General features: G+C 37.8%; 4 protein-coding genes across 4 annotated transcripts in view; 1 reads left to right on the forward strand and 3 right to left on the reverse strand.

The window, feature by feature from the left end:
- Positions 1–8988: 8988 nt before the first annotated feature.
- LOC134826751 (uncharacterized) lies at positions 8989–10897 on the forward strand. Its single transcript, XM_063839245.1, has 7 exons — positions 8989–9071; positions 9220–9299; positions 9869–10026; positions 10129–10247; positions 10340–10402; positions 10538–10600; positions 10762–10897. Exons 1-7 carry the CDS (start codon positions 8989–8991, stop codon positions 10883–10885), a joined length of 690 nt encoding a protein of 229 aa, XP_063695315.1. The 3' UTR covers positions 10886–10897.
- A 2527-nt stretch (positions 10898–13424) lies between these two features.
- The window catches only part of LOC134811244 (malectin-like), an 85833-nt gene continuing 71535 nt past the window's right edge, over positions 13425–27722 (reverse strand). The window contains exons 2-7 of the mRNA XM_063818010.1: positions 22080–22206; positions 21639–21817; positions 19487–19597; positions 19196–19367; positions 17000–17189; positions 13425–14419 (exon numbers count right to left, since the gene is read on the reverse strand). Of these exons, the coding sequence (XP_063674080.1) occupies positions 13737–14419; positions 17000–17189; positions 19196–19367; positions 19487–19597; positions 21639–21817; positions 22080–22205 (1461 nt within the window). The 5' untranslated portion in view covers position 22206 and the 3' untranslated portion in view covers positions 13425–13736. The remainder of the gene's footprint in view (positions 14420–16999; positions 17190–19195; positions 19368–19486; positions 19598–21638; positions 21818–22079; positions 22207–27722) is intronic.
- On the reverse strand, positions 23437–24912 carry LOC134826632 (U4/U6 small nuclear ribonucleoprotein Prp31-like). The gene has a single exon (XM_063839089.1). It carries the CDS (start codon positions 24910–24912, stop codon positions 23437–23439), a length of 1476 nt encoding a protein of 491 aa, XP_063695159.1.
- Positions 25301–27025, reverse strand: LOC134826633 (ankyrin repeat, PH and SEC7 domain containing protein secG-like). Its single transcript, XM_063839090.1, has one exon. The coding sequence runs from the start codon at positions 27023–27025 to the stop codon at positions 25301–25303; it is 1725 nt and encodes a 574-aa protein (XP_063695160.1).

A 27722-nucleotide genomic window follows, 5' to 3' on the forward strand; every position in this document is an offset into this window, starting at 1 on the left:
CGGATGCTGAATCCCACGATGGCAAAGGAGAGGTCAGAAATGGCTAGGTTTAAAACTAATAGCATATAAGGAGGTAGGGTCTTAAGGTTGGAGAGTAGACTTATAATGACAGAGAGATTAAGAAGTATCGCCAAGCCAGTGATCGATGCCAGGAAGATGCCTTGATAGCATGTAGCATGGTTGATTGTCAGGGTTGTGTTATAAACCATTACTGCTCACACAAATAAACCAAACCTCTACACATTTCAACCGGAACGAAAACGTGGGTATCACACTACTAAAATATAATTGTCTGGCTTCCAAAATAGCTTCTTCGTAATTAACATCACGCCAATTTAACCGAAGACTGTTGGCTTTATTCAGGCTACCTCAATTAAAGCGAATAAATCATGTCTGTTGTAAAACTTAATTGTCAATTAAACCGTCCACTGTTGACAACTTTTTACGTAATGGCTTGAAGGTTTATGATTTGTTAGCTGGTATATATAACGGTTGAGGAGATCTTCGTACCACAGATAATTTGAGCATATCATGGGTACTTACATCGACAAGCCCGTTATACCTCCAGCAGTAGAGGTCTTTTCAGCGAGTCTCCTCAAGAGGTCACCTTTCTTTAATCCTGTGAAAATATACGGAGATCTTATACCGTACACAATAGGATCAGTGAAAGTAGAAATGTAGAAAGCTATCGAGGTTGCTGATGTTACGGCTGAGGGAAACTCGTATGAGTTGAAATTGAAATACCGACTACATATGACATCTATACCAGCTGGTATATCTCGTAAGATAAGGGAAGGGAGGTATGAAATGTAATAGAGGAGCAGGATGATCGAGATGGTGAGAAAGGATTTTGTAGAAACGGCTCGAGTTGGTCGAGAGCAACTGTTCGGACTCTTACAGTGAGGATTAGATACTATAAGAGATCTTCTCCTTCGCACCGTTATGACAATTTTTGCGTAGAAGAAGGCCGAGAGGGTTGAAGGTACCACGAGAAAGAAGAAGTAGTTGAAGATGTGAACTATTTGTCCTGTGAAGGTTGTAGTGAGGGAACACCGCTGAAAGTGAGGATCATACCAGTCTACTTCGGGAGCTTGTAGGTAAACTCCGATTAAGTTAATGACGATAATCAGACAACTGATGAGCCATGAGACAACTACAGCTCTCTTAACGAACCTGCAGCTGCTCACTATCTTGTGCTTCAGAGGGCGGGTGATAGCCAGGAATCTGTCAAAAGTTAGCAGGAGGACCATGTTATTAATACTCACTATCACGGGATGGTACAGAAACATTGTAACCTTGCACACAGTTAGGATGGTGGAAGTAGGATTCTCATTAGACACGACCAGGCCTGGTCCTCTAAGAGTACATCCTAGGAGAGCGAGAAAAAGGTCCGATATCGCCAGGTTCATTACCAGAAACATGTAGGGAGGGATGACGTTTCGTTTTCTGTACAAGGAAGTTAGGACTGATGAGTTCAGTATAACAGAACATGTTGTTAGAATTATCAGGAGAACTCCTTTTGCAGGCATCTTTCCTAGCGGGGAATTTTTATCATAGAGAGAGGGAGTAGGTAATATTTTACCACATGAAAAATATTGATTAGCACTTTTGAAGGTCGTTGATAAAAATCATATTAAGAATAAGATGTTTTAACAGTCAAATTGTGCATGGCTATCGAGACGTTTATACAATTAACCGTGCAAATTATTTTGATAATTGTTGCTTGCTAAATTCACTCCGGATCGCCCCGAAGGTGGTAAATATTTTAAACCGTGCTTATGTCTAACTCTAATCGCAAAAGTTACGATTTAAAAAAATAGAAAAACAGAGCTTCCAAATTTAATAACGTTAGAAAAAGCGAGCTCCTATTTAGGAATATGTACCACCAGAACAACTCCGAAATATATTTATAAGAACAATGGGACTGAAAAGAGTCCCCGCGTTGGTGTTACGGCGGTGGAACGCAAAGACAAATGCGTGGTATATCGTGAAACAGAGCTCTCAGGCGCAGCTGGTGCGGTAAAAGGGCTTACTTCCCCACCAAAAGGTGCTTAAAATCGATAAATATAATGAGACAGGTCCGCGACACTTGCAGGAGTTACCTAGCACTTGTTATAGTGCTTACTAAGTACTTAAATATTCAATGGTGTCACTAACTCAAGGGCTGATGACGTCGTTCAAACTACGTCGGGAATCTCCAAAGACAAAAGGTTTGACTTTAGAATTCATAAAATTTATCGAGTTAGAGAGGATTTGATTAACATGTTCACACGAAACAAAATGTGAACAGTAGATTGGGTGTTGTAACAAGATTGGCTACGAAAAAACAGGTGCAAATGCAACGACTTGTACTGTGGTCCTGGTTGGGACTGCGACAGAGCGTGAAGCATTCCTGTCAAATAAACTGTAAACCAGGGCAATCTGCCCTTTCCATTTTAAGATAAAAATGTTTGACACTAACGCGTGCCATCGTATTTTTTAATACGTTTAATAGTGAACTCGTCAGAGTCCATCGCCTAATTACTAACTTAAGAGTCGAAGTAGGATAGGCATAGTCATACCGCCTTGAAATGAAATGCCAGGTGCACCCCGTACATTACCCGTGACAAAATTTTCGATTATGGGTTGGATATGTTGTAAAATAAATCAGATCAGCTGCTCCTAATTTCCAGTAGCTTAATGATTTTACTTATAATGCAATCGATACGGTTCTTTTAGTAAAGATCCATCTGTATAATTACAACTGCTATAAAACTGTGCTGGTAAAAGTGTTACAGCCGAGTACGTGGTTTACGACTACGAGTAAGATCAACACTCACACAATAACAGTACACGTACGTACACAGTACAGGGTGTACCGTGCATAAACAATATTAATAAAGTGTGACTTTTTTACATTTCTTTGAACTTAAACTTCACCGTTGTTTTTAACTAAATATTGTCAGAAATATAGTTGAATTGAATAAAATAATAAAAATAAGGTTAATAATAAGCACCCTTCCTAAACATTAAATATTGTAGTCTAAAATTGACATTATTTATGGCTAAGGTCCAAGATTTTCAAAATCTAACAAAAACGTTTTAAAGACCTTCTTCAAAACTTGTGCCCGGACAATGTCTTTTAAATGATCCCCCTAAAACATATTTTCTTGAGACCCCTTAATTACACTTATATTACAGCAAGCTTAAGTTCCTGAAGTAAAACCATAACAGAATAGTAATTTGTGAGAAATCAAAAATTGATAGGGACTTGCATTGAAACTTGGTATGCATAAATTCGACACATATTGACGCAATGTGATGAAGAGTTTTTAGCAACTGATCCTTTATAATATACATACAGAAAGTGTGACTTTTTTTAGAAATGATACAAACTATTATAATATTTTGTTACCTGGCCGGGGACCTAAGGCTATTATGTTTATATATATAAACATATAATGTTCGTATCATTTCTAAAAACAGTCACACTTTCTGTGGTACACCCTGTATATAATATACAATACATGCTCGTGTACGAGTCGCACTGATAACCGTTTCATTCTACACTTACTGGGTTGCCTTAAAGTTAAAGTTAAACTGGCCGTCAGTTCGTGTATCTGTTTATAACCAATATAAAATTTTAAGTTCGGGACATTTTATTAGTATTACTGGGCGGCGCTCACAGCTCAGCTCCTAGCTGTCATTCCACCGAATCTCTATGTTTATAAACATTATAGCATGGGGTCCCCAGGTAAGACATTTTACTCCTAACTTAACCTGAGACATGTTCAATGTTACAGCATATAATAAGTTTGTTGTCGTAAGTTGAACGTGCTCATTCGTTTTTTTGATAAAATTATTTCTGCCATCGATTAAATTCTAAAATAGCAAATGAATGGTTCTCAAATGAATTGTTAAATATTTGTGGATCATTTAATTGACGATGTCAATTCATCGCAGCTCGGCGAGGCACAGTAGCGCATCTCGCCAATCTAGCGAGGCACAGTAACGCATCTCGGCACAGTAACGCATCGCGGCACAGTTACGCATCGCGGCACAGTAACGCATCACGGCACAGTAACGTATCGTGGCACAGTAACGCATCGCTGCACAGTAACGCATCGCCGCACAGTAACGCATCGCCGCACAGTAACGCATCGCCGCACAGTAACGCCGCACAGTAACGCATCGCGGCACAGTAACGCATCGCGGCACAGTAACGCATCGCGGCACAGTAGCGCATCGTGCTACAAGTGGATCATCAAATCTGCATTGATGATTTATAATATTAATGATGAGTATGACATATGCATTAAATCATAATGCATAATATAAATAAGGTGTAATATTAGGGGGTGCACCATAAAAATAAACTTGCTCGGATTTTAAAATTTTTTGTACCATTGTTTTCAAGAGACTGTGAGAATTTTCACAATACTAAATTTGTCATACCTTTTTTGGAAAGATCAGTAAGTTTCGCCAAGGTGCCATATTTGATGGTGACGTGCGCGGCTTTTGGAGCAAAATTAGCTGTAGTGTAAAACTCGCGTAATTTGACCAAATTTGACCAAATTCGTTGATTTTTGTCGTATTATTTAGATATATCTTCAGTTCCTTGAATGAGATTATTCTGAAAATTGGCGAAGACCTTCCAATAGGGCTTTCACAACTGTCCGAAAAATTTGGTGGATATCGGAGTTAATAATAATATAGTGATCAAAATGGAGCAAAATACGCTGCTTTTAGCTGTAACATAATGTACTAATGCACAGACGCGTTTTAGAATTTCTCGACAAGAATAACTCTCTATTCGAGAATCAGTACGGATTCCGACCAGGAAGATCATGTGAGCACGCACTTCTCAATGCTCAGAGCTCTATTCTGCATTCTCTAAATAAGAACCAAATAGCACTTTTATTACTTTTAGACTATAGCAAGGCATTTGACGTCCTAGATCACGCGACATTACTCAGGAAACTTGAGCATTACGGTATTCGTGGCATAGCGTTGAAATGGTTCGAGTCATACCTCAGTGGTCGCAGTCAATTTGTTTCCCTAAACGGCTCCAATTCATCATTAGAATCTATGATATACGGTGTTCCACAAGGGAGCATATTAGGCCCCCTGCTCTTTGTCATATATATCAATGACTTACCAGGAATCAGTAACCTAGCTAAATTTATATTATACGCAGACGACGCAAACATTATTATCACCGGATCAAATGTACAAGACATTATATCCAAAGTAAACCACCTCACTGACGTGTTGATAAAATGGGTTAACTCGAACGGCCTAGCTCTTAATCTGAAGAAGACTTGCTATATGGTATTTTCAAAAAGACGGGTAGATCTATCGTCTCTACAAGTAAGTATCGACAACTCTCCTATAGAACGCAAAACGGAGGCCAGGTTTTTAGGAGTTATCGTCGACGACAAACTAAAATGGGTCAGCCACATCCGAGCCGTCAAAACAAAAATGTCACGGTTTATAGGTATTATGTTCAAAATAAAACGCAAATTACCAATCAAAGCACGCTTACAGATCTTCCAAAGTTTTGTACAATCTCACTTAAATTTCTGTTCACTAGTTTGGGGCTTTGCTGCAAAATCCCATATTGAATCACTGTTCACTAAACAAAAGCAGGGAATACGAGCAGTTATGCCGGGCTACGTGAATTACTATTACAAGGACGGTAAGCTTCCGGATCATACTAAAACTACGTTTAAAGAGTACGAAATATTATCTGTACACGGGGTCATCATAAAAAATGCTCTGACTCTGATGCACAAGATAACTTACATGCCTGGCCTTCTGCCGTCGTCGATAAAAGACTTATTTCCTCCCGATATACCAAAGTATGGCACGTCTTATGACGACAATATCGACTGGCTAACAACGTTCTCTCAACCAGATCTACGCGCTAGTGTTCTGTATAAAGGTCCTATATTAGCTATTACCGAGCACAACATTAGTCGCATAACTTGCCCATCTAGCATTTTCTCAATAAGCATATATAAGAAATCAGCGAAGCGTGTAATGATAGAACTACAAAGCTCAGGAAACGATGAAGAATGGCCACCTTTTCTGTTACATAATTTACCCGGGCTACGTAAATCGACAAGATCAGGCACACAACAAATCAACTACCGAGAATAAACTAAGGAATAAATAAAACCAGACGGTTAGCACACTAGTCACTATCAACCATATGCCACTTTTTTCACTGCCCATTCACTGTCATATTAATAGCATCATATAGATAGCGCTAGCAGGTGCTGATAAGACATGGGCTCAGTTATTCTTTTTTGTTTTAACCTCAAGTAGCTTATAAAACAGTGCGTGTGATCATCTGTCGTATCAAATCAAATTATTTGTCACTATATGTCAATAAATCATGATATACAAGTTTTAATTTTTAAAGTTTCTGTTTTTGTTTTTAATGAATAGACGTAATCAACATTTTCAATTTTCATATTCACGCATATTAAATAAAATTATATTGTTATGTATTATATTATTTTGTAAACATTGGCCGGGTATAAAAAACCGGTCCCCAAACAAACAAACATGTCTGATGGTTGGATATGCTTTAAACTTTTCGGACACTTTCCTTGTAAGTCTATAAGTAAGCTTACCAATTTTGTTGCAATCGGAGGTCGGGAAGGATACTTAATATCTATTTGTTTGAAGAAAATTGTGCTGGCCGAAATTAGCGCTAAAAAACCATCCTACAGTCGGCACGCGCGGCTCACTGTCGATGGCGCACTACCTAGTAATATAAGGCGCAGGTTATATCTCCACCGAAAGCACATCTAATTCTATACTCATGAAATATGTCTGTAACTTGCTTGATCCTTTATTACAAAGTTGACGTAAAACTGAAGCGACCAAAATTGAACGAGGAATCGTTTAAGATCGAGGCACATAGACAAAAGCTACTCACGTTATTGTACTTTTCACGGAGAAATTGCGTGTTTGGGCTTGTTATTCTCTTTCAAAAGTATTCCAATTGATTTGTATAAGTGCATACTGATCTGCCGTCTCTCGCTGCTGATTAAATTTAATGGCCTGGACGACCGGGGTCAACAATTGAACTTCGAATATCCCGGTGCGGGGAAACACCACAGTTTGCTTTCATGGAGCAAAGAAACTTAAACTTACAGCTGACCATGACCGACCTGGTTCCGAACAAAAAGAGCAATGGCCGATTAGTCTATTATATATGCAATAAGCGCCATGAGTTGGCACAGCATTTTTATCTCTGATTTTGATAAATTTGGTATACCAAAAGTTGCCTCTAAGTGTGAACAATGCAAATTCACCGTGTAGCACGATAACGTCGAGCTGTATGTAGGCCTCCTGTGACGTGCATTGCAAGAGTGTAAAAGGACGGAAAATAGGTAATTTCTTGCTTAAAATGCATATAACTCCTAAAATACGAACGAACTCGACCCGGCTGTGCGCGCGCGCGCACGGTGGAAAATTTGTAGATTCTATTCCATATTCGTGCATAAAATAATAATCGACGATAAATTGTCTGTTTACTGTTATACTGCCGATTATCGCACGATATTCGTCGCGCGCGCGATAATCGGACGATAATCGTTTATATCGAACGATAATCGCAAATATGACAATTATCGTAGGTAGTGCGCCATCGACAGTGAGCCGCGCGTGCCGACTGTAGGATGGTTTTTTAGCGCTAATTTCGGCCAGCACAATTTTCTTCAAACAAATAGATATTAAGTATCCTTCCCGTCCAACAAAAATTGGTAAGCTTACTCATAGACTTACAAGGAAGGTGTCCGAAAAGTTTAAAGCATATCCAACCATTAGACATTATGTTACAGCTAAAAGCAGCGTATTTTGCACCATTTTGATCACTATATCAACTCCGATATCCACCAAATTTTTCGGACAGTTGTGAAAGCCCTATTGGAAGGTCGTCGCCAATTTTCAGAATGATCTCATTCAAGGAACTGAAGATATATCCAAATAATACGACAAAAATCAACGAATTTGGTCAAATTTGGTCAAATTACGCGACTTTTACAGCTAATTTTGCTCCAAAAGCCGCGCACCATCAAATATGGCACCTGGGCGAAACTCGCTGATCTTTTCAAAAAGGTATGACAAATTTGGTATTGTGAAAATTCTCACAGTCTCTAGAAAACAATGGTACAAAAATTTTTAAAATCCGAGCAAGTTTATTTTTATGGTGCACCTCCTAATTATCGCGCAATCAGACAACGATAACACGATAATTGGACGATAAAATTTGTTAAAAATAATTTACACGTTTTCTAATTGATACCAATATTTCCACGTTTTTATAACGTGATTTTATTGTTTTATAATGTAGTGCCGCGCATTTACGTTGAAGTTTTGATATCTTCAAATCGAACTTAGAATCGAGCGCTATTGAATTTCAGCGCCTGGTAACGCCGCGCCTATAATGCACGCCTATAATGCACCTCGCGCGAGACTCACAATGCCGCCATTATTTTAATTTAACATTTTGTAACGTTGTTCCTGCTGTGACGTCATTTATATTTTGCTATCTACAACAAGCAGGCTGCATGCATGTTTCATAGATACAAATAGTGGAGAATACCATTTGTCATACATTCTCTGCTTAATTCTCTGCTTATTTGAAATTGATTAGGGGTCGTTCACATATTACGTCATCAGCTGAGGGGGGGGGGGGGTATCCAAATGATTACGCTAGTGTAATTTTGACACAATAGCTTGTGTAAAACTGATTACGGAGGGGGGGTAAAAATGTTCCGAAAATGGATTACGTAATATGTGAACGACCCATTATTACTACAAGCATTAATCAGTTATCTTACACTGAATAAACAATCGCACAGTTTAAGCCCAAAGGTAACTGTATATTTTATTACTATACTAACTTAAGAATACATACAATATTTTTAATGAAATAGCAGTTAAGGGCCTTACGTAATATTATGGGAATCTCTAAACTAATAAAGTGTAGGCATGTCACAAAGAATGAGAATGTTTGCGGGGCTAACTGTGACCCGACAGCTGAAACCGCTCGGGGAGAGGAAGCAATGGAGTGAGTTAACTGCTATTTCATTAAAAATATTGTATGTATTCTTAAGTTAGTATAGTAATAAAATATACAGTTACCTTTGGGCTTAAACTGTGCGATTGTTTATTCAGTGTAAGATAACTGATTAATGCTTGTAGTAATAATGATCTATCTAGGAAGTTTAGGGGGCGGAACCCATCACTGGTAAATGATAAGGAGATACGGGAGGCTGTCGGCAGGTTCTGCCATATAGAAGGTAATATATCACGGGTCCGTATATAGCCGATTTCGCAGATTTTAGTTACGGAAAAACTAGCGGACCTAGCGGAAATTTCGGATAGCTAGCGGAGACTAGCGGAAGTCTTACGGAAGCTAGCGGATGCCTAGCGGACATATATTGCGCGTAAATTCGCCACACAGCATTATTACCTAGCGGAAGCCAGCGAATACCTGGCGGAAGCTAGCGGAAACTAGCGGTGTACCATTTCAGTTAATAATTGAACTACAATCCATCTGGGTTGCAACCAATCTAAACCAGATTCATCCATGTCATGCATAGAATGATTAAGTCGCACATGATGTACATAAGTGATATTGTTTCATAAAATAAGCTCTTGAAACTTACTGGGCCGCGCTCAGCCTGTCATTCCGCCAAATCTATATTACCTGAGGACCCCAGGCTATTATGTTCATTAACAGATTTGGCGGAATGACAGGCTGAGCGCGGCCCAGTTAATGAACATAATAGCCTGGGGTCCTCAGGTAACTTGAAACTAGTATAATAGTGGTTTGTAACACATAAACTTGATTTATATTCCTTTTCAGGGTCAGCAGTTACGGAGGACACGGTGCGGGAAGTGGGTCTGAGGTATAAGAAAATGAGGGCTGACCGCAAGCATAGACTTGGCAATGCTAAAAGGACAGGAGGAATCACCGCTGATGTGGCTGTCCAGACAGAATCCCTGCACAGCTTAGAGTGCAAGGTAATAAACTGTAGGTTAATGAAAGCGTCATTATTTATTACAGTATCGAAATTTAAGTTCTGAAGTTGTTCAAAATGTTAAATATTCCATTATTTAATTCAGGAGTGTACAACAAATGCAATGAAGCATATTTGTCAAATCAGGGCACGTGAGCTGGCCCAACTACAGACTGAGGTGTTGCTTAGGGAATGCCCTTCCCCCCAAATGCCTGCAACATCAAGGTTGGTTTCGTATGTCACTTTTGAGTTACCTCAATCATGATTTCTTGGACGGCCAAATTGTATTTTGTCGTGTTAATCTAATCAAATTGTAGTCCCCAGACTCCCCAGCCGCAACAAAGACCCTCAGCAGAAAGGTCGAGAAACATGTCAGGAAGGTAAATAATATTTCTTCATATTAATAGTTTGAAGCTGTTTTTTTTTTCATTGATTCATAATATAATTTTCTGATAACCCCAAATATGTCGAAACCAGAATAAGATAATCCTAAACTAATAAATGATAAATTGCAGCAGCACGAACAGCAGGACATGTGCTGTCCTCCCCCGGTCTCGAGTGATGTCTAATGCTTCGAGGTATTAAATTAAATTGAATAGTATTTAACAAAGGACTCAGTAGTGTTTAGATTAATCTAAGTTTCAAAAACTTCTATTTGATTGTCATCGTGTCATGCTTAATATTGTATGCTATACAATACGTAACTTATTAGTAATGCAATGACTGTACTATTTTTCAGCATCTCTGATTATGGACCAGAGAGCATAATTGATGCAAGAGTGCGTCTAGAACGGGAGAGAAGGCAACGCTCACTGGTAAAGATAGTCACAGCCGGTGAGCTGTTCAAGTCACTGAGACGCTGATTTGTTTGTCATGTTGCCCACACTAAACTTGTATGAGGCCATGTTTGTTTCATGAGCCCACACTAAACTTGTATGAGGCTCCATCGTGAGCCCACAACAGGTTTGCTACCAACTCTGTTGCCAAATTGCCCAAGTCCACAACCAGCAGCAACATCGCCACCACCTGCAGTTGTGACAACTGCAGGTGTGACCCCCGCACTGGTGTCACCACTCCCACCATCACCCGCACCCGTCACCTCATTATACCATGGGATTTCACCTGAAGTATCAGGTGAAAACTCATGGTATAATGAGGATGATGAAGACAACATTAACTATCTCGAAGCTTTAGAGGGATTAGTCATTTAGTAGCCCACACTATTAGGGGTCGTTCACATATTACGTAATCATTTTTTGGACAATTTTAAACCCCCCCCGCCCCCCCCCCCCCCCCCCTACGTAATCAGTTTTACACATAGCAAGTGTATCAAAATTACACTACCGTAATCATTTCGAAACCCCCCCCCCCTCCCTCGGCTGATTGCGTAATATGTGAACGACCCCGGCCTTATGTGCTTGAGGCATTATTTATCTATATTATTCATTCATTTTGAAAATTAACTGATTTTCATTTGCACAATCAAAATTTCAGTTCACATTATTTCACATCATATCACATTATTTCACATCATATCACATGATAATATCGCATCATATCACATCATATCACATCATATCTTGTACAATTTATATTTTATAACAATTTTATTCGTACATTAAATCAATAACGCATTTTCATTTGTAAACCTTGGCTGCTGAAGTCATATGTGACTGCTCTCTAAAACTACCGCCACCAAATTCTAGTTCTAAATTGAAATTTGCCACAATTAATAAACGGAATGCGCAGATCATATTAATTTTTGGCAACGTGAAAATGTGTGTTCCTACTATAATATTTGTGCGCGCGAGACATTCTTTCATTTTTAATCTGCCATAGGATCATATTTTAATTCGTTGTGTGGACTTTGCCATTTGCGATGCTTGATAATGTTGCAGTAATGAACTATATATGGTCATGACATTCAATGGGACCGTTTTCCCGGAGAAAATACTACTATAATAACTGAAGTTATGAAATATTTATGTTTTCGATGATTGATGATAGTATGAAATAAATCGGAATACGTGCATCAGTCCTATTATTTGCGTGGGTAAACCATGATAACATTATTGATTATGATGATCATTACCAATTAGAGTGTCACTGTTGATCGTAATATATATGAGGCTTACGGTACATGCATCATATGAAATATCTCCATATTCACATAGCCATGTGTCTACCGCTACGAGTACGCGTACTGCGTGACGCGCTACTGCAAGCGAGAGGGCTCTGGTTAGAGCAAATCACCATAGAAGAAAAAGAATTTTAATAGGTATTTATGACCTGGTATCAGTAAACGTTAGGTACTAGGTAGCTAGGTGCGGTGTGCCAATTATTGTATCTACATTACAGCGATCATTATATTACTGGGCCGCGCTCAGCCTGTCATTCCGCCAAATCTATATAATGAACATAATAGCCTGGGGTCCTCAGGTAATCATTATATTCCTGTTATCACAAAGTATGAATACCCAAATGCACCATCTTTCTAATTCAAATAGATCAGAATTCATACCATGTACATTATCAAGTCAACTGTAGTAACTTAGTAAAAGCTATTTTTGATATGTTCTCGATTATCGTGCAATCACAGTCCGAAATCACAATTATCGTGCGATATCAGTGCGACATAACAATTATCGTGCGATAACAGTACGACATCACAACTATCGTGCGATAACAGTACGACATCACAATTATCGTGCGATAACAAGACGATCCTGCGATAATCACGCGTTTATCGTCAAGTTAGTACCGCGATAATCGTGCACCTCAAACGATAATCGTCTCGCATGCGATAAACGCGCGATAATCGTTGCAAGATTAAAATCTGCGAAATGGTCAATATTTTCCACCGTATGTGGCTGGCGCGCGCGCGGTTCAAATGCAGTGCGCGCGTTTTATCCCTTAAATTGTAGTCGCGTGTTACAAAATGGCAAACTGGGACCTCTCTTTCTTTGCCATTTTCTGTTTCCTTCGTGAGTCATGGTGGCACATAGATTGGATGGAAGTCGAATAAAATCACCACTTAGTTTTTAAATGATAAAATTAGCTGTGGAATTAGTCATGAGATGATAATCATCTCAGACTTATTAGAAATTTACATAATTATTCATTAGCATTACATTTCACAACTTTTTGATACTTTACAAATATTATTTATCATGGCAATAAGAAAAAGTTTTAGACATTGACCATCGAAATACAGAGCATGCTAGTCAGTTACAAACCCAACATACTTCATTCACAAATTCGAGTTCTCTTTTTATCTGAGCGATCTCTGTCGTCCATTTCCACCGCTCTATTGAAGCTTACAAACATACCATCAGATATATTTTAAGTTATAAGTTTTCTACTTCAAACGAAAGAAAATTATAGGGTAAAATAAAGAAGAAATTGTCATATAAGCAGCGATCTGAACCTAAATAAACTGAATCTTATTAAATAAATTCGGTTATTTTAATCTTAAATGTAACATCAACTGCTTTGTCCTCATCGAAACATTCATCGCTTACATTTTTAAAAATTCTGACGAAAAACAATACTGCCATTCGTTTTCATGCTATGTAATATCCAGGATTAAAAAGATAACATGTCAATATGATAATTAATTCCAGTAACAAATCAACACGTTTATATTTCGTCCCGCAATTACTAAAAATCTAACATTAATTATGACCAGAAGAATTAAAAGGACAATAACATTTGCTAACATCCAGCGTCAACAGTTTCAGCTTTACGTATATTAATTTCGTCTATTTCAGTTTCATCAAGTAAATCAGTTTCATCAAGCAAATCAGTTTCATCAAGTAAATCAGTTTCACTGAGAAGATCAGCTATATCTTTCTCAGGAGGGGGCAGATGTATGGTCGAATTAAGCTCCCCCTCTCCCTCTCTCTCCTCCTCCTCCTCCTCTTCCTCCTCGACCATGTCACTCTCACTTCCACTCTCCTCACTTTCATCAGGAGTACCAGGGAACATGTCAACACAGGGCTGCTCACCACTACTACCACACCCACTGTCTGATATCTCCTTTACAATAGGAGGTGCTTTGACCTGCAGGTTGGGTAGTTTGTACACGTTCTGCGCTGTGATGGAGGTGTTGCGCCGCGCGGGGTTTACTGTGTAACAGTAAGCACAGCGGAAGGTTGTGTACTCAAAGTCCTCTGGAAGTGCCATACCGTTGTGAGAATGGCACTGTGAACAGATTAGCGCTAATCGGTTATTAGGACCGTCTCCTATGACGAACTCCACGAACTTGTCCATGGAAGTGCGGTCACATGGTAGGATCTGTAGAGGTTGAGGAGGTCCACCTGCTCTCTCATTCTTAACGTGTCCAGGTAGCAGGTACTCTCTGACAATCTGTACTTGGGGCGTTCTGTTGGCAACTCCTGGAATAGTGTAACAATGGTTACAGTGTGATACTAGTATGTGTTACAATGGTTACTAAGGTTACAGTGTGTCTGTGTAACAATGGTTACTAAGGTTACAGTGTGTCTGTGTAACAATGGTTACTAAGGTTACAGTGTGTCTGTGTAACAATGGTTACTAAGGTTACAGTGTGTCTGTGTAACAATGGTTACTAAGGTTACAGTGTGTCTGTGTAACAATGGTTACTAAGGTTACAGTGTGTCTGTGCAACAATGGTTACTAAGGTTACAGTATGTCTGTGTAACAATGGTTACTAAGGTTACAGTGTGTCTGTGTAGTGTGTAACAATGGTTACTAAGGTTACAGTGTGTCTGTGTAACAATGGTTACTAAGGTGACAGTGTGTCTGTGTAACAATGGTTACTAAGGTTACAGTGTGTCTGTGTAACAATGGTTACTAAGGTTACAGTGTGTCTGTGTAACAATGGTTACTAAGGTTACAGTGTGTCTGTGTAACAATGGTTACTAAGGTTACAGTGTGTCTGTGTAACAATGGTTACTAAGGTTACAGTGTGTCTGTGTAACAATGGTTACTAAGGTTACAGTGTGTCTGTGTAACAATGGTTACTAAGGTTACAGTGTGTCTGTGTAACAATGGTTACTAAGGTTACAGTGTGTCTGTGTAACAATGTTACTAAGGTTACAGTGTGTCTGTGTTACAATGGTTACTAAGGTTACAGTGTGTCTGTGTAACAATGGTCACTAAGGTTACAGTGTGTCTGTGTAACAATGGTTACTAAGGTTACAGTGTGTCTGTGTAACAATCGGTTACTAAGGTTACAGTGTGTCTGTGTTACAATGGTTACTAAGGTTACAGTGTGTCTGTGTAACAATGGTTACTAAGGTTACAGTGTGTCTGTGTAACAATGGTTACTAAGGTTACAGTGTGTCTGTGTAACAATGGTTACTAAGGTTACAGTGTGACACTAGAATGTAGACCCGACATTATGGCTATCTGAGCACACAAAGTAATCAATGACAGTTTACAATTTAAACCGACTACAGTTACATCGGGAACATTTTATCAAAACTGTTCCTGAGTTCCTGGGCCTCGAATTACATTGTTTAAGGTTTGCGCAATAATATGAACGTCACAAACACAACTTAAGATCATTAAAAGGAGTTATTATAAAGCTTCTGGAACAATAACCTTCTAGAACCTTCTAGAACCCTCCTCCAGTTACACCATTAGTTTAACAATAAACAGGTTACAAGAGATATTCTGTCAGTCAATCTTTAACCACAATCCTATCACTAATCAACACACCCAACAAAGCGTGCATGTACAGTATTACTTGGGTAATTTGCTTGTATTTTTATCCGGGTAAATCACGAATTAGACAGCGATAATCTCAATCTGTCAGATAGTAATTGTGCAAGAGGTGTTTAACGTTTTATCTACCATAATATACCAACATAATATCACTTACAAAACATGTGCACTCTACTGCAATGACACATACAAAACGAAACATGTGCACTCTACTGCAATAACACATACAAAACGAAACATGTGCACTCTACTGTAATAACACATACAAAACGAAACATATGCACTCTACTGTAATAACACATACAAAACGAAACATATGCACTCTACTGTAATAACACATACAAAACAAAACATGTGCACTCTACTGTAATAACACATACAAAACGAAACATATGCACTCTACTGCAATAACACATACAAAACGAAACATATTGCACTCTACTGTAATAACACATACAAAACGAAACATATGCACTCTACTGCAATAACACATACAAAACGAAACATGTGCACTCTACTGTAATAACACATACAAAACGACGCGAAACATGTGCACTCTACTGCAATAACACATACAAAACGAAACATGTGCACTCTACTGTAATAACACATACAAAACGAAACATATGCACTCTACTGTAATAACACATACAAAACGAAACATGTGCACTCTACTGTAATAACACATACAAAACGAAACATATGCACTCTACTGCAATAACACATACAAAACGAAACATATGCACTCTACTGTAATAACACATACAAAACGAAACATATGCACTCTACTGCAATAACACATACAAAACGAAACATGTGCACTCTACTGTAATAACACATACAAAACGAAACATGTGCACTCTACTGCAATAACACATACAAAACGAAACATGTGCACTCTACTGCAATAACACATACAAAACGAAACATGTGCACTCTACTGTAATAACACATACAAAACGAAACATATGCACTCTACTGTAATAACACATACAAAACGAAACATATGCACTCTACTGTAATAACACATACAAAACGAAACATGTGCACTCTACTGTAATAACACATACAAAACGAAACATGTGCACTCTACTGCAATAACACATACAAAACGAAACATGTGCACTCTACTGTAATAACACATACAAAACTAAACATGTGCACTCTACTGTAATAACACATACAAAACTAAACATGTGCACTCTACTGTTATAACACATACAAAACTAAAGATCAGTACCGTGGTATAATAACTGGTGAATGTTAACCTGTGGGAATGAGTTTGTCGCGTTTATCTGGGGTGGTCTGGGTAGCTGATGAGGACATCACTTTCTTCTGTATAGGGGTAACCTCCTTCAGGAGCTTACGCTGGGGTTTAACACTGCGTTTGGGAGGGGTTGCAGCGCGAGGTTGTGGGTTTGTGGCAGCCACCGGCCGGGTTGGAGTTGTGGGTTCTGCCTGAAATTACAGAGTTTAATATTACAGAGCAACATTTGGTATATTAAATACAAAATATTAATTGCAAATGTTACAGAGAACATTATCTATCTACTGTAATTGTTAAACGACAATGGATTCTACATTTGAGAACTATTTGAATTTGACAATATGATTTTAATCAGACATACACATTACACGATCGTAAAATCAACATAAACTTAAATAACACTTCCCATCTCAAGTCTCAAGATGTTATAAATAGGCCAGTGACAAAATTTAAAAAGTCACGGACCAATTTCCTACATTTCTTACAATTTCCTACATCTTTGCTAAACTTTCTAAATCCTATCTAAACTGTCTGAGCTCATTGACGCGATTATCGAAAACGAGCAGACATTTCCATTACGTGTTTACTACGCACGTTTATATGACAGGGTAAACAAGCGGCCGCTGTAGGCAAGCTCGCTTACTCACTACAAAGGTAGATAATATCCTAGTAACCCAGATTAGATAACACAGAGTTAGTGAGAAATGTGGTGGTTAAAGAAACTCGTAGATATTAGAAACTCAGACTCAAGTAGCAAGTTTAGACTGAAGTGTGTAATGTGGGTGATTGGTCTAGCAATAAAAATAATTACAGTTAGATATAGCAATACATAATTGCACTTTCATTTTGCTGGTACGATTTAAAGTTGATGGTTGAGATATTAGATCATAGGAAATTACAACCTATCCTTATTTTCTATTTGTATTTAAAATGGCGCACGATCTGTGCTGTTTTCAACCGCTTCTTTAAAATCTGGGATCACTATTCAGAGAGTAACTTGGACCTTTGCTTTCTTCTGGAAAACAAACGATAAATCAAAGTAAGATTTAAATTGCTACATGGATACATGTAATGGATTTGAGTATATTTAAACATTTTATTTAAGGAGGCAACTCGAGCCTGACACAGAGAATCCAGTAAAACCAGAGTCGCATATATATTTTATATAACAATAAACGAGATGAAGGTGTACGGAAGTCTTCGTGACCAACATTTTTATTATGTTTACATTTATCGATCAATAACATAAACATTCACAGAATAACGTTAAATACCCAAAAAAGTTTATGATAGAAAGTTGAGTACCCGTCTGTCTGAAACTGAAAAAATACTAAATAACAAAATACCTCATGATTGCATGCAATCAAACGAAATGTGGGTCGCCAAAACACAGATATCGAGTGAAGGTGTAATTTCTCCTGTACAAGGATAGGCCCAGCTAATGATACTGAGTTTAAGTGTAATAATAATTGTACATATTATGTCTGCAGTATTAGGTAATATTTCAGTGTACCTTACAAGACTTTTTCATAACGTACGAAATGCGACGGTTTTCCCGAAATTTCGCCATATTTTCGGACCACCAAAATTTCGGTCGTCGTAATAGAATCCGTCGCATTATTTTTAGCACATTCCAATAATTGTGGCTTCATCGATTCATTTTGTTCTTGAAAAGTTAGTGATATGATGGTGGGACAAATAAACACAATATTCCATGATGAATTTAATGTCAAGTAATACGCTTATCCGAGAATCTTACTCCTGGGAGTACACTGGAGAACAGCGTGAAACTGAATGAGTCGAGCCGGACCCCTTAAGTATAGAGGAAGATGAAGAAATCGATTTATAAGTTTCATTTTGTTTCAACATGATTTGACCGATTTTTAGACAATTTTGAATTTCCTTTGTGTCAGAAAACAAAATGATGAAAAATACCCTTATTTTCTGTGACGTCCGAAATGTGACGGTTTTTGTTCAATTTCGCCATATTTTCGGACCGCCAAAATTTCGGTCGTCGCAAATTGGTCCGCCACAAAAAAGTCTTGTAAGGTAGATCTGATGAGCTTACATTCTGCTATGTTCGAGAAGAGATTCACATGTATGATATGTATATTGTTAAGGATGTATACTTTTCTGCTCAAGATTACTTACGAACCGCGGCATAAATGATAACAGACTGGTTTATTGGTTTATATACCTTATCTTTGGATTTGGAAACGTTGCGACGTTGTCTGAGCTCCATATTAGGATGAGGTGTAACTGGTATGGGGGTGTTGGGGTTAGGAGGGGGTCCGCCCCCACGGGCTGGTGTCATCATCACTGAGTTGTTCAGCTGGGACGGACGTAATAAGGTTGATTCCGGGTCAAATCTGCAAGATAAGTTATCTTAGATAACATATAATCTTCTATTTCTGTTTAGATTTAAAACAAATTATAAGCATATGATTTATCAAAATGTACATTTTGCAACGTGGCATTACCAACCAACCTCTCAAGAAGCTCCTTGGCATTTTTGAAGGATTCAGTCTCGATAACCTCTTCCAGAACTTTCTTCCGCTCAACTTTCAGCTCCGCCAGCTTGGTTCCGTATTTCTGATACCTGGAAGTGGAGAACATTATTATAAACATGATGTAGATTGTAGATTGTAGAACTCTGCTTAAAGGCTGTTTATACAGACAAACTTTAGCTTGCCTCATCATATGTAGCGGGAATGACGCGCAGTTAACCTGGCTACACGGTTACTTGGCTACACGGTTACTTAGAAACGCCTCTCCTTACATACATTACACGTGCCGTTGTGTGCCAGGCAGGGTTTACATGACGTTGACAACAAAGTGACAGTTTATATACAATATACTTATTATAAATATAATTGAGATTTACAGTGATCCACCTGTAACACGTATAGAGGTATAGCTCGCTGGAACGAGTCCATCTTATTATTATCTGTATTTTAACATTTATCAAAATAGCCTCGTAGCTTGTTTTCAGCATGTTATATTTAAATTGTATCATACTTAATTTTCCTATTATAGAACGATCATTGGAATGTACATGAAGCAATTGTATCGATTAGCTCGTTTGCCGTCTGATTTTATTTATAACTTCTTCAATTAAATCATTTTCGCAACGAATTTCGCCAGTTATTTATAAATACTTAATTGTACTCGGACCATCGTGAAAATTAAAAACACATGAGAAATCACACGGTGTACACGATACAACATGACATTTTGTGTTTCCACTATCCGTGAAATGCAGCATCAGGTTAAGTAATAAGAACAATTAACGTACTTAGCAGAGAATGCAGTATCCTGCCGTTATCAGTTATGACTCATTACATAAACATAATTACCGACATAATTACTTGAACGTAATTACCAGGCATTATGTATTTAACAACTGTTATAATCTGTATATTATGCATAGCATGCTCATAGCTGAAAACATGGCTGTATTTCCTACATGAAACTACAAAGTACTAAGCTTTGGTAAACACATTTGGTGGATTGGTCTACAGTTTATAAAATTAGAACTCATTTTTGCTGCATGGAAAATGGGCGACAACATTTAATTTTCAAAATGATCAGATCTTCATTCCCTCATTTGAAACTAGGCAGTGAGTCAGGAAAATATATTCAGACGATATTAAAAGTACAGCATTATCTATTCTATTATTACAAAGCTCGGTGTAAGCAATCCTAATTTTCAGTAATGAATAAATATAACACACATAACGCCGGCACGCACAGGGATTATATTTCAATTTTTCCCGCGACGCGAAGCACGAGGGATTATTATGAAAATAACGCCGACGTGCTTCAGCACGAGAGGTTATTTTAATATAACCTTGAGCCTGCCAGCGTTTTGTGTTTTAAACACCTCTGGGGTGTTGCTAAGTGTATGCTAAGTGCTAGGGCTAATTCGTTTTAATATTTACCCTTTATTCTAGTAGCTATATGAGATCATTATGGAAAATATGAAATGGAGTTTGGACGTATATTATACTACTGATAAATAAAACTAAGGTACTAAGGCAGTTGAAATTGGCTTTCTATTTCTAAATAGTTTCTTAATCCGAACGTTGAATGAATATCAATAAGCCTGGCAAGCGAAAAAAGGATTGATTCTGATAATCCCGGCTCCCGGAGGAGTTTATAATACACTAGTAAAGCGACACCTCCATACTCAATACACGACAGTATTTAAGTATAATAATATATATAACTCTACACCATGGTACACATTGCACTTGAGTAGTACACATAATCAACTACTCAATACACTACACCACTAACTAACACCACTAACTAACACCACTAACTAACACCACTAACTAACACCACTAACTAACACCACTAACTAATACCACTTACTAACACCACTAACTGACACCACTAACACCACTAACTAACACCACTAATTCACACCACTAACTAACACCACTAACTAACACCACTAACTAACACAACTAACTAACACCACTAACTAATACCACTTACTAACACCACTAACTGACACCACTAACACCACTAACTAACACCATTAATTCACACCACTAAATAACACCACTAAATAACACCACTAACTAACACCACTAACTAACACCACTAACTAACACCATAACTGCACCACTAACCGTTTTTCTAGCAGATAGTTAACATATCTGTTGATAAGGAAGATGAATACAGGAGCTATAAAGAAAGGAGTAGCGTAGAGGATTCTGCGGGACCACGTTGGGGGGAAGAGGAGGAGATAGTAGCTTATAAAGGATATTATGTAGAGAACTGAGGACCATAACACTATCGAGGATATCAGCTGAAAGTGAGAGTTGTTAGTATAGTTGATAGTTAGTATATAATAATAGTAAGTTAGTATATTATAGTAAGTTAGTATAGTATCTTTATACACTGAAAGTAGTATCTTAAATATCACTTTCAGTGTGCGAATAATTAAATATTCATTAAGGTGCTAAACTGGTATAATACTGAAGGGAAACTGGTATATAAAACTAATATAAAACCGGATCACAATGAAACCTTAATTTAATTGCAGATTTCACACACTCTCAGTTCCCTACCTGGCGCTTGATGATAGCATTACGCTGCTGGGCCGTCTCTATCCGCTTAATCTCCGACTCGAGAAACTCCAGGTGTTCACGGAAGGATCTCTTGGTGGGCCACAACCTGGACAAGACCACACCCATCCTAACAAACAGTGATTTATGACGTAAAGTTTCAAAAGACTTAGAGAAATTACACGACGTTTGATGTCTGAATTTCTGTTACTGTACACGAATTAGTGAGATTATTGTTCTTAAACATTCCGCTGTCCGCTAATGTCTGTAAATTTTATGCCATTAGCTGGAAATTGACTAAAAGTCTGTTTATTTAATACTATTTCCACAAGTTAATATGAGATTGACGCAAAAGCCGAAAGAATATATGTCTATTTATTGGAAATTTTACATAGTGCAAATCTGGGAGGATCAGTTATATTGTAACGCACATTATTTATTGAAATTTGAAACTGCTATATATAATTCTACATAATTATCTGTGCATATTGAAAGCTTCCGACCATCGGAGCATGAATATAATCACTACACTCACACTAATACATACATTGCAACAACAGAGAGGCAAGTGATTTTAATATGGGCCTATCCATGACCAATATCCTACGCAAGATTCAATTATTCTATAATACTTATGTAATATCTGCACAGGTGCAACTTCAAAGTTCAGCCGTGTAAAGTAACCAATTTGTTAATTTCAGAAACACACGAAGAAAGAAACGCCGAAATACATTAGTTCTGAAAAGATATCGAATAGGCGAATATGCTGCACAAGGTTAACGTAAAAATCAGCTGACGTATGATCTATATACCTCTGCAAGAATAAAAGACGTCGAATATCGAAAGCTAAAGTGTGATTAAATTAGGATTACTAGTACACTTCGTTGTATAATGTAATACAAAGGCACAGGGATAACAAGTTATGCATCTTTCTATTAATACTTCAGCTCAGGGAATCAGGCTGGGACATAATATCCTATTACAAACCAGTAGTGTGTATGCGCATAATCGATAAAAACTGGTTTTAAAGACTAATGCTCAATGGGGCTAGGGGCTGGGGAGCTATACAAATACACATGACACGGATATCAACGATTATAAGATAGTAAGATCAAGGGCGTGACCGCGAATCATAATATATCTAGTAAAATAAACAAATAATCCATGGTATCAAAATATCGAATTAAAGCTTTATATATTATAATAAAGATATTGAAAGTGTGAAAATCTTATCTCGCGAAAAATTGGAGCTCATTAAAAATGGCATGTTACTTTAAACTTCCAGATTATCGAATGGCGTTATAACGATCCACTGTTAAAAATGTTATCAAATATTTAAAACTTCTGAAGAAAGTAAATATCAGCCCTTAGCGAGAGAATTTTTCGTGAATCCAAACCCAGCTGAGAAATAATTCTGAGACTTCGACCCCGCAGCCTTTGCCTCGGCAGCACTAGGATTCACGATCTCTAGCCCCTGGAGAGGTGTAAAGGCAATACTTGAAGCGGTCCCACTCCCAGACATTTGTTGTCTCACGGTTGACTTCCCTCCGTATATGGCTTGATCCTTCTGGATCTTTCGTTGTACTTTCTTCGATAACGTCAGAGCAGTCTTCTTATCAATAACAGCACCTCTGACCTTACCAGAACCGGCTTTTCCTATGTTACCAAGAGAGAACCCAAGATCATCCTGCAGCGCATCATCTCCAAGTTGAGCAAAGTTCATCCTATTTGCTCGCCTCCTCAGTTCTGTGACAGCAGTTTTCTCCTTCATTTTCCTCACTCTTCTACCACCACGTTTCTTGCGAGGTTCATCGTCTGGTCTGGGTAATGCTCTGTTTCTAATCGAGGGAGGAGCTTCCTGCATTTTCTCTATCTTCAGGTTGACCTCGTCCAGGAACTGCTGCCCGATTGAACCGTCGCTTGATTGATGAGAAGCGTCTACCCTAGCAGCAAGGGTGCATTTTGCAGCTAATAGTTTGGCTGCTTTTCTGCGATATTCTTTAGGCAATACCTGCACTAAATCTGAATAAAACAATATTCCTGTGTGGGGCATAGCTTGAGATGAACTGAAACCAGAGAGAGTTTTCTTGGTCTGACCCAAAACTTGCACATTGCAACTAGGCATCTTCGAAAGAGCAGTTAGACCACCAGCCTGACCCATTAGCTTAGTGGCGACTGTAGTGCCGATAATACGAGACAAGTTAGGTGCTATCATAGCCATACGAGATTCAACATACTGGAGCACTGATTGTCTGATTTCTTCAAGCTCAAATGCAGCTTTACAAGCCTCAGTTAGTTTGCTAACCTGGTCCTCTTCTAAGGGCTTTCCTTGTGTGGTGGCAGCAGTTACACTCACTACCATCACAGTAGCTGAGGGCAGGAAGTTAAGTGTTTCGGTATCAAACTTATTCTTATGCAAATCGTTATTCAGATAGTTTACAGTTTTGATGAAATCCATTGGGTTTAACACGAGTGATTCCAGCTCAGGGAATCGTTCGTTGTACAAATCTCTTATGTACTTGTGAAGGAAGAATATCTCATTGTCAATTTCAACAGCCATATTATTGGAATCAACAATGAGATTATACTCGGGATGATTTTCAACAGGACCTATCGATTCTGCAGGCTTTTTAGAAAATACGTCAATAGCTTCCTTTATATCATCAAGTTTTTGGGAGTGAAGAAGGCGGTGGATGTTATTATGATCAGTCGTGAAGTCAAGATTGTCAGTTTCCATTTTATCAGGATCATCTTTTATGTCGATCTCTGACGTTTCAAAAGTTGGGTCGTCATCGAGCTCATCTAGATCAGCTAAAAGTTCATCAGCAAGAGACATGTCTGGACTGTGACAGCTACAACCTGAACGTATTTAAGTTAATTGGAAGTTGTTAAAAGGCATTTAATTGTATATGCTTCATGAGTTAAATAAACACTGTTCAATTGAATGAATAACATTGTGTGATCTATATTTGTACATTGATTTAGAAAACAGAAAAGGATATCATGACTATGATATTCTCAACTCATTTTTGTTTGACAATTAGACAAAATGAATATGGTAAATAAAAATTAAGCAGACAATTCATACACTAAATTTTTACTGAACAAGCAATTTGTGATAATTTATTAATCGTAATCTGCTCCGTACCCGTTAAATTGAGTAGCGACTGTAACTGTAAAATGGACTGCATATTCAATCATAATATAGAAAACATTGTTCCCCTTCACAGTACCATGTATTGTCGCACTAAATCTCTTCCACATGCAAATTCACCCGAAAGACACTTTCTAAGAAAATTCGGAGATACTGTACTTTTACGTTCTAGTAATATAACTTCTTTACACTGTTCAGTTATATCGAGGGAATGAACAACAGTTGAGAAATCCTCTCTACCAGATATAAGCTGTCTTATTCTGAACCTACACCAATCCACCAGGGGTCTAGGCTCACTGGATTGTTTGTCTATTAATTCAAGCAGCTTTTCCTTTATCGGATTAGCCGTCACGGGATTTAAATTCTGATAAATGAAATGATAAAATGATCGAGGTATGACCAGGTACTGATCATAAAGAGCTTGGTGTATCAGATGCAAATGATCTAAACCAGCAGTAGAATTTATGAAATATTTCAAGATGCTATCACTGATAACAATATCTGAAATAGAACAGTTGCAGGACAGTAAAAATGCCAGACATTTCACTCTTGAACTGGAAACAATCTCTGCCACTACGCTGCAAGTAACAAGTTTTGACACTTTCCAGTCTAATGTTGACTGTAGTTTCTTTATAAATGTTAGATTATCTGAGTCTTTGAGTATCAATATTAGTTCCTCAGCCACTGCATTGACAGCCTTGTGAGGGTCTATAATATGATCCACAAGGAGCTTTGCAATTTTACAGGTACCCTCTTCTGCAAGCTGCATATTTTGAAAACCCAAATGGAGAGGAGTTGATGAGAGAATTTGCTGAGAGTCATGACAATAGGCAAGGGGATCTGCGCCATACCGAAGCAGCGTGGTGACAGAAGCAATATCTGTGTTGAATACAGCTTGACTGAGGGGAGTCTCTACATCAGTTTTACCAACACCACCCTCTACATCTGCTCCATTGTCAAGCAGTAATTTTAAACACTCTTGGTCACCCCCAAAAACAGCACTGTGTAAAACAGCACCATCTTTTGTTACAACATTGACATTTGCTTTGTTGTCAATGAGAAATTTCAATGTGTCTGAGTGTCCATTTTGAGCAGAAATAAATATAGGAGTTATCCCATCTGTGGTTTCTGATTCTATAGAATTTGGTTGTAATTGTACTAAGAGTTTAACACACTCCAAGTGACCCTCCTGACATGCTAAATGTAAAGGTGTAAGTCCATAATCTGTAGCTTTGAATAAACATCTTGTGCTTACCACTAAAAGCTTTAAGAATTTGCCTTGCCCATTTTTGGCACAAGTATGTGCAATTGTCCATCCTTCAAAAGAATGTACTTTATTTGGGTCCACATTTTTCAACAGGAACCCAAACATTTCCAGATTATCATTTTCAAGAGCTCTGTCGAGACATGATGTTCCTTCTCCATCTACAATGCAAGGTCTTGCTTTCTTTGATACTAAAAATTCAACCAAATCAAGACAATTACTTGCACAAGCATTCATAAGAGGGGTGATCCCTTTGTAAGTGATAGCATCAATTTCTGTATCCTCTGACTCAAGTAATAGTTTACAACATTGAAGATTGCCTCTCTGAGCAGCCAGATGGAGTGCTGTTCTTCCTTGATTATCGCTACAGTTAGTAGATTTTCCGGAATCCAGCAATTTTGCTAGGTCAACAGCAGATTCAAGAATGCAGGCTTTACTAACATCACTCACACTGCACTCATCAACATAGTCGAATGCACTCGAATAATCTGATGGGGAGCCGGACTTCTTTCTTTTGGAAGCTGGAATCATGCTAGGAGGTATGTCAAATCAATTGCCAGTTTTTGCCAAGACAAATAGTCATACAACAAATGGGCATTATATTTAAATGAATTGTTTTACATCTTTTTATTCTGTAAAAATGTGCTAAAATTAAATTTCTTGTTTCATTGAAAAAAATTGTTTGTTTCATTGAGTTGCAGATGAGGAGTTTTTGTATTTATCCTAAAAATGTAACTAGTTTGGTTATTTTTTTTTTTTTTTTTTTTTTTTTTTTGAAATATAATTTGAAACATTACAGTAACGTTATTCAAATCTCAAACAGAAACAGTATATAACAAAGTTTTGTGTTTTGATCATATGATCGTGGATGTATAGTGATTGATTGCATAATTTTGAATTTGATTGATGGTGATTGTGAGTGAGAAGGTTATGACAATAACATGAAAAAATTCTACTGAATCCAAAATCAAAAATCAGAAAATGTTTACGATATACTCTAATGGATATTAAAATTAAAAATAATTCCCAGAGTGTAAAAGTTTTAAAACAAAAGAGTAGAACATTCTACAAAGATTTGGATAGTAGATCTTGCAAAGCAGGGCTGCAATTCCTGGGGGGATTGGAGGGGTCGATCCCCCTGGCCCTCCTAGATTTTCGGCTAAAGATTTCAATTTTCTTTTTAGTTTACTAAAAATAATAAACTATAATTCTTGGCAGGGCCCCAGAA

Source organism: Bolinopsis microptera, chromosome 2, assembly GCF_026151205.1.
Source record: "Bolinopsis microptera isolate Bmic1 chromosome 2, MBARI_Bmic_1.0, whole genome shotgun sequence".
Classification (NCBI taxonomy): Eukaryota; Metazoa; Ctenophora; class Tentaculata; order Lobata; family Bolinopsidae; genus Bolinopsis; species Bolinopsis microptera.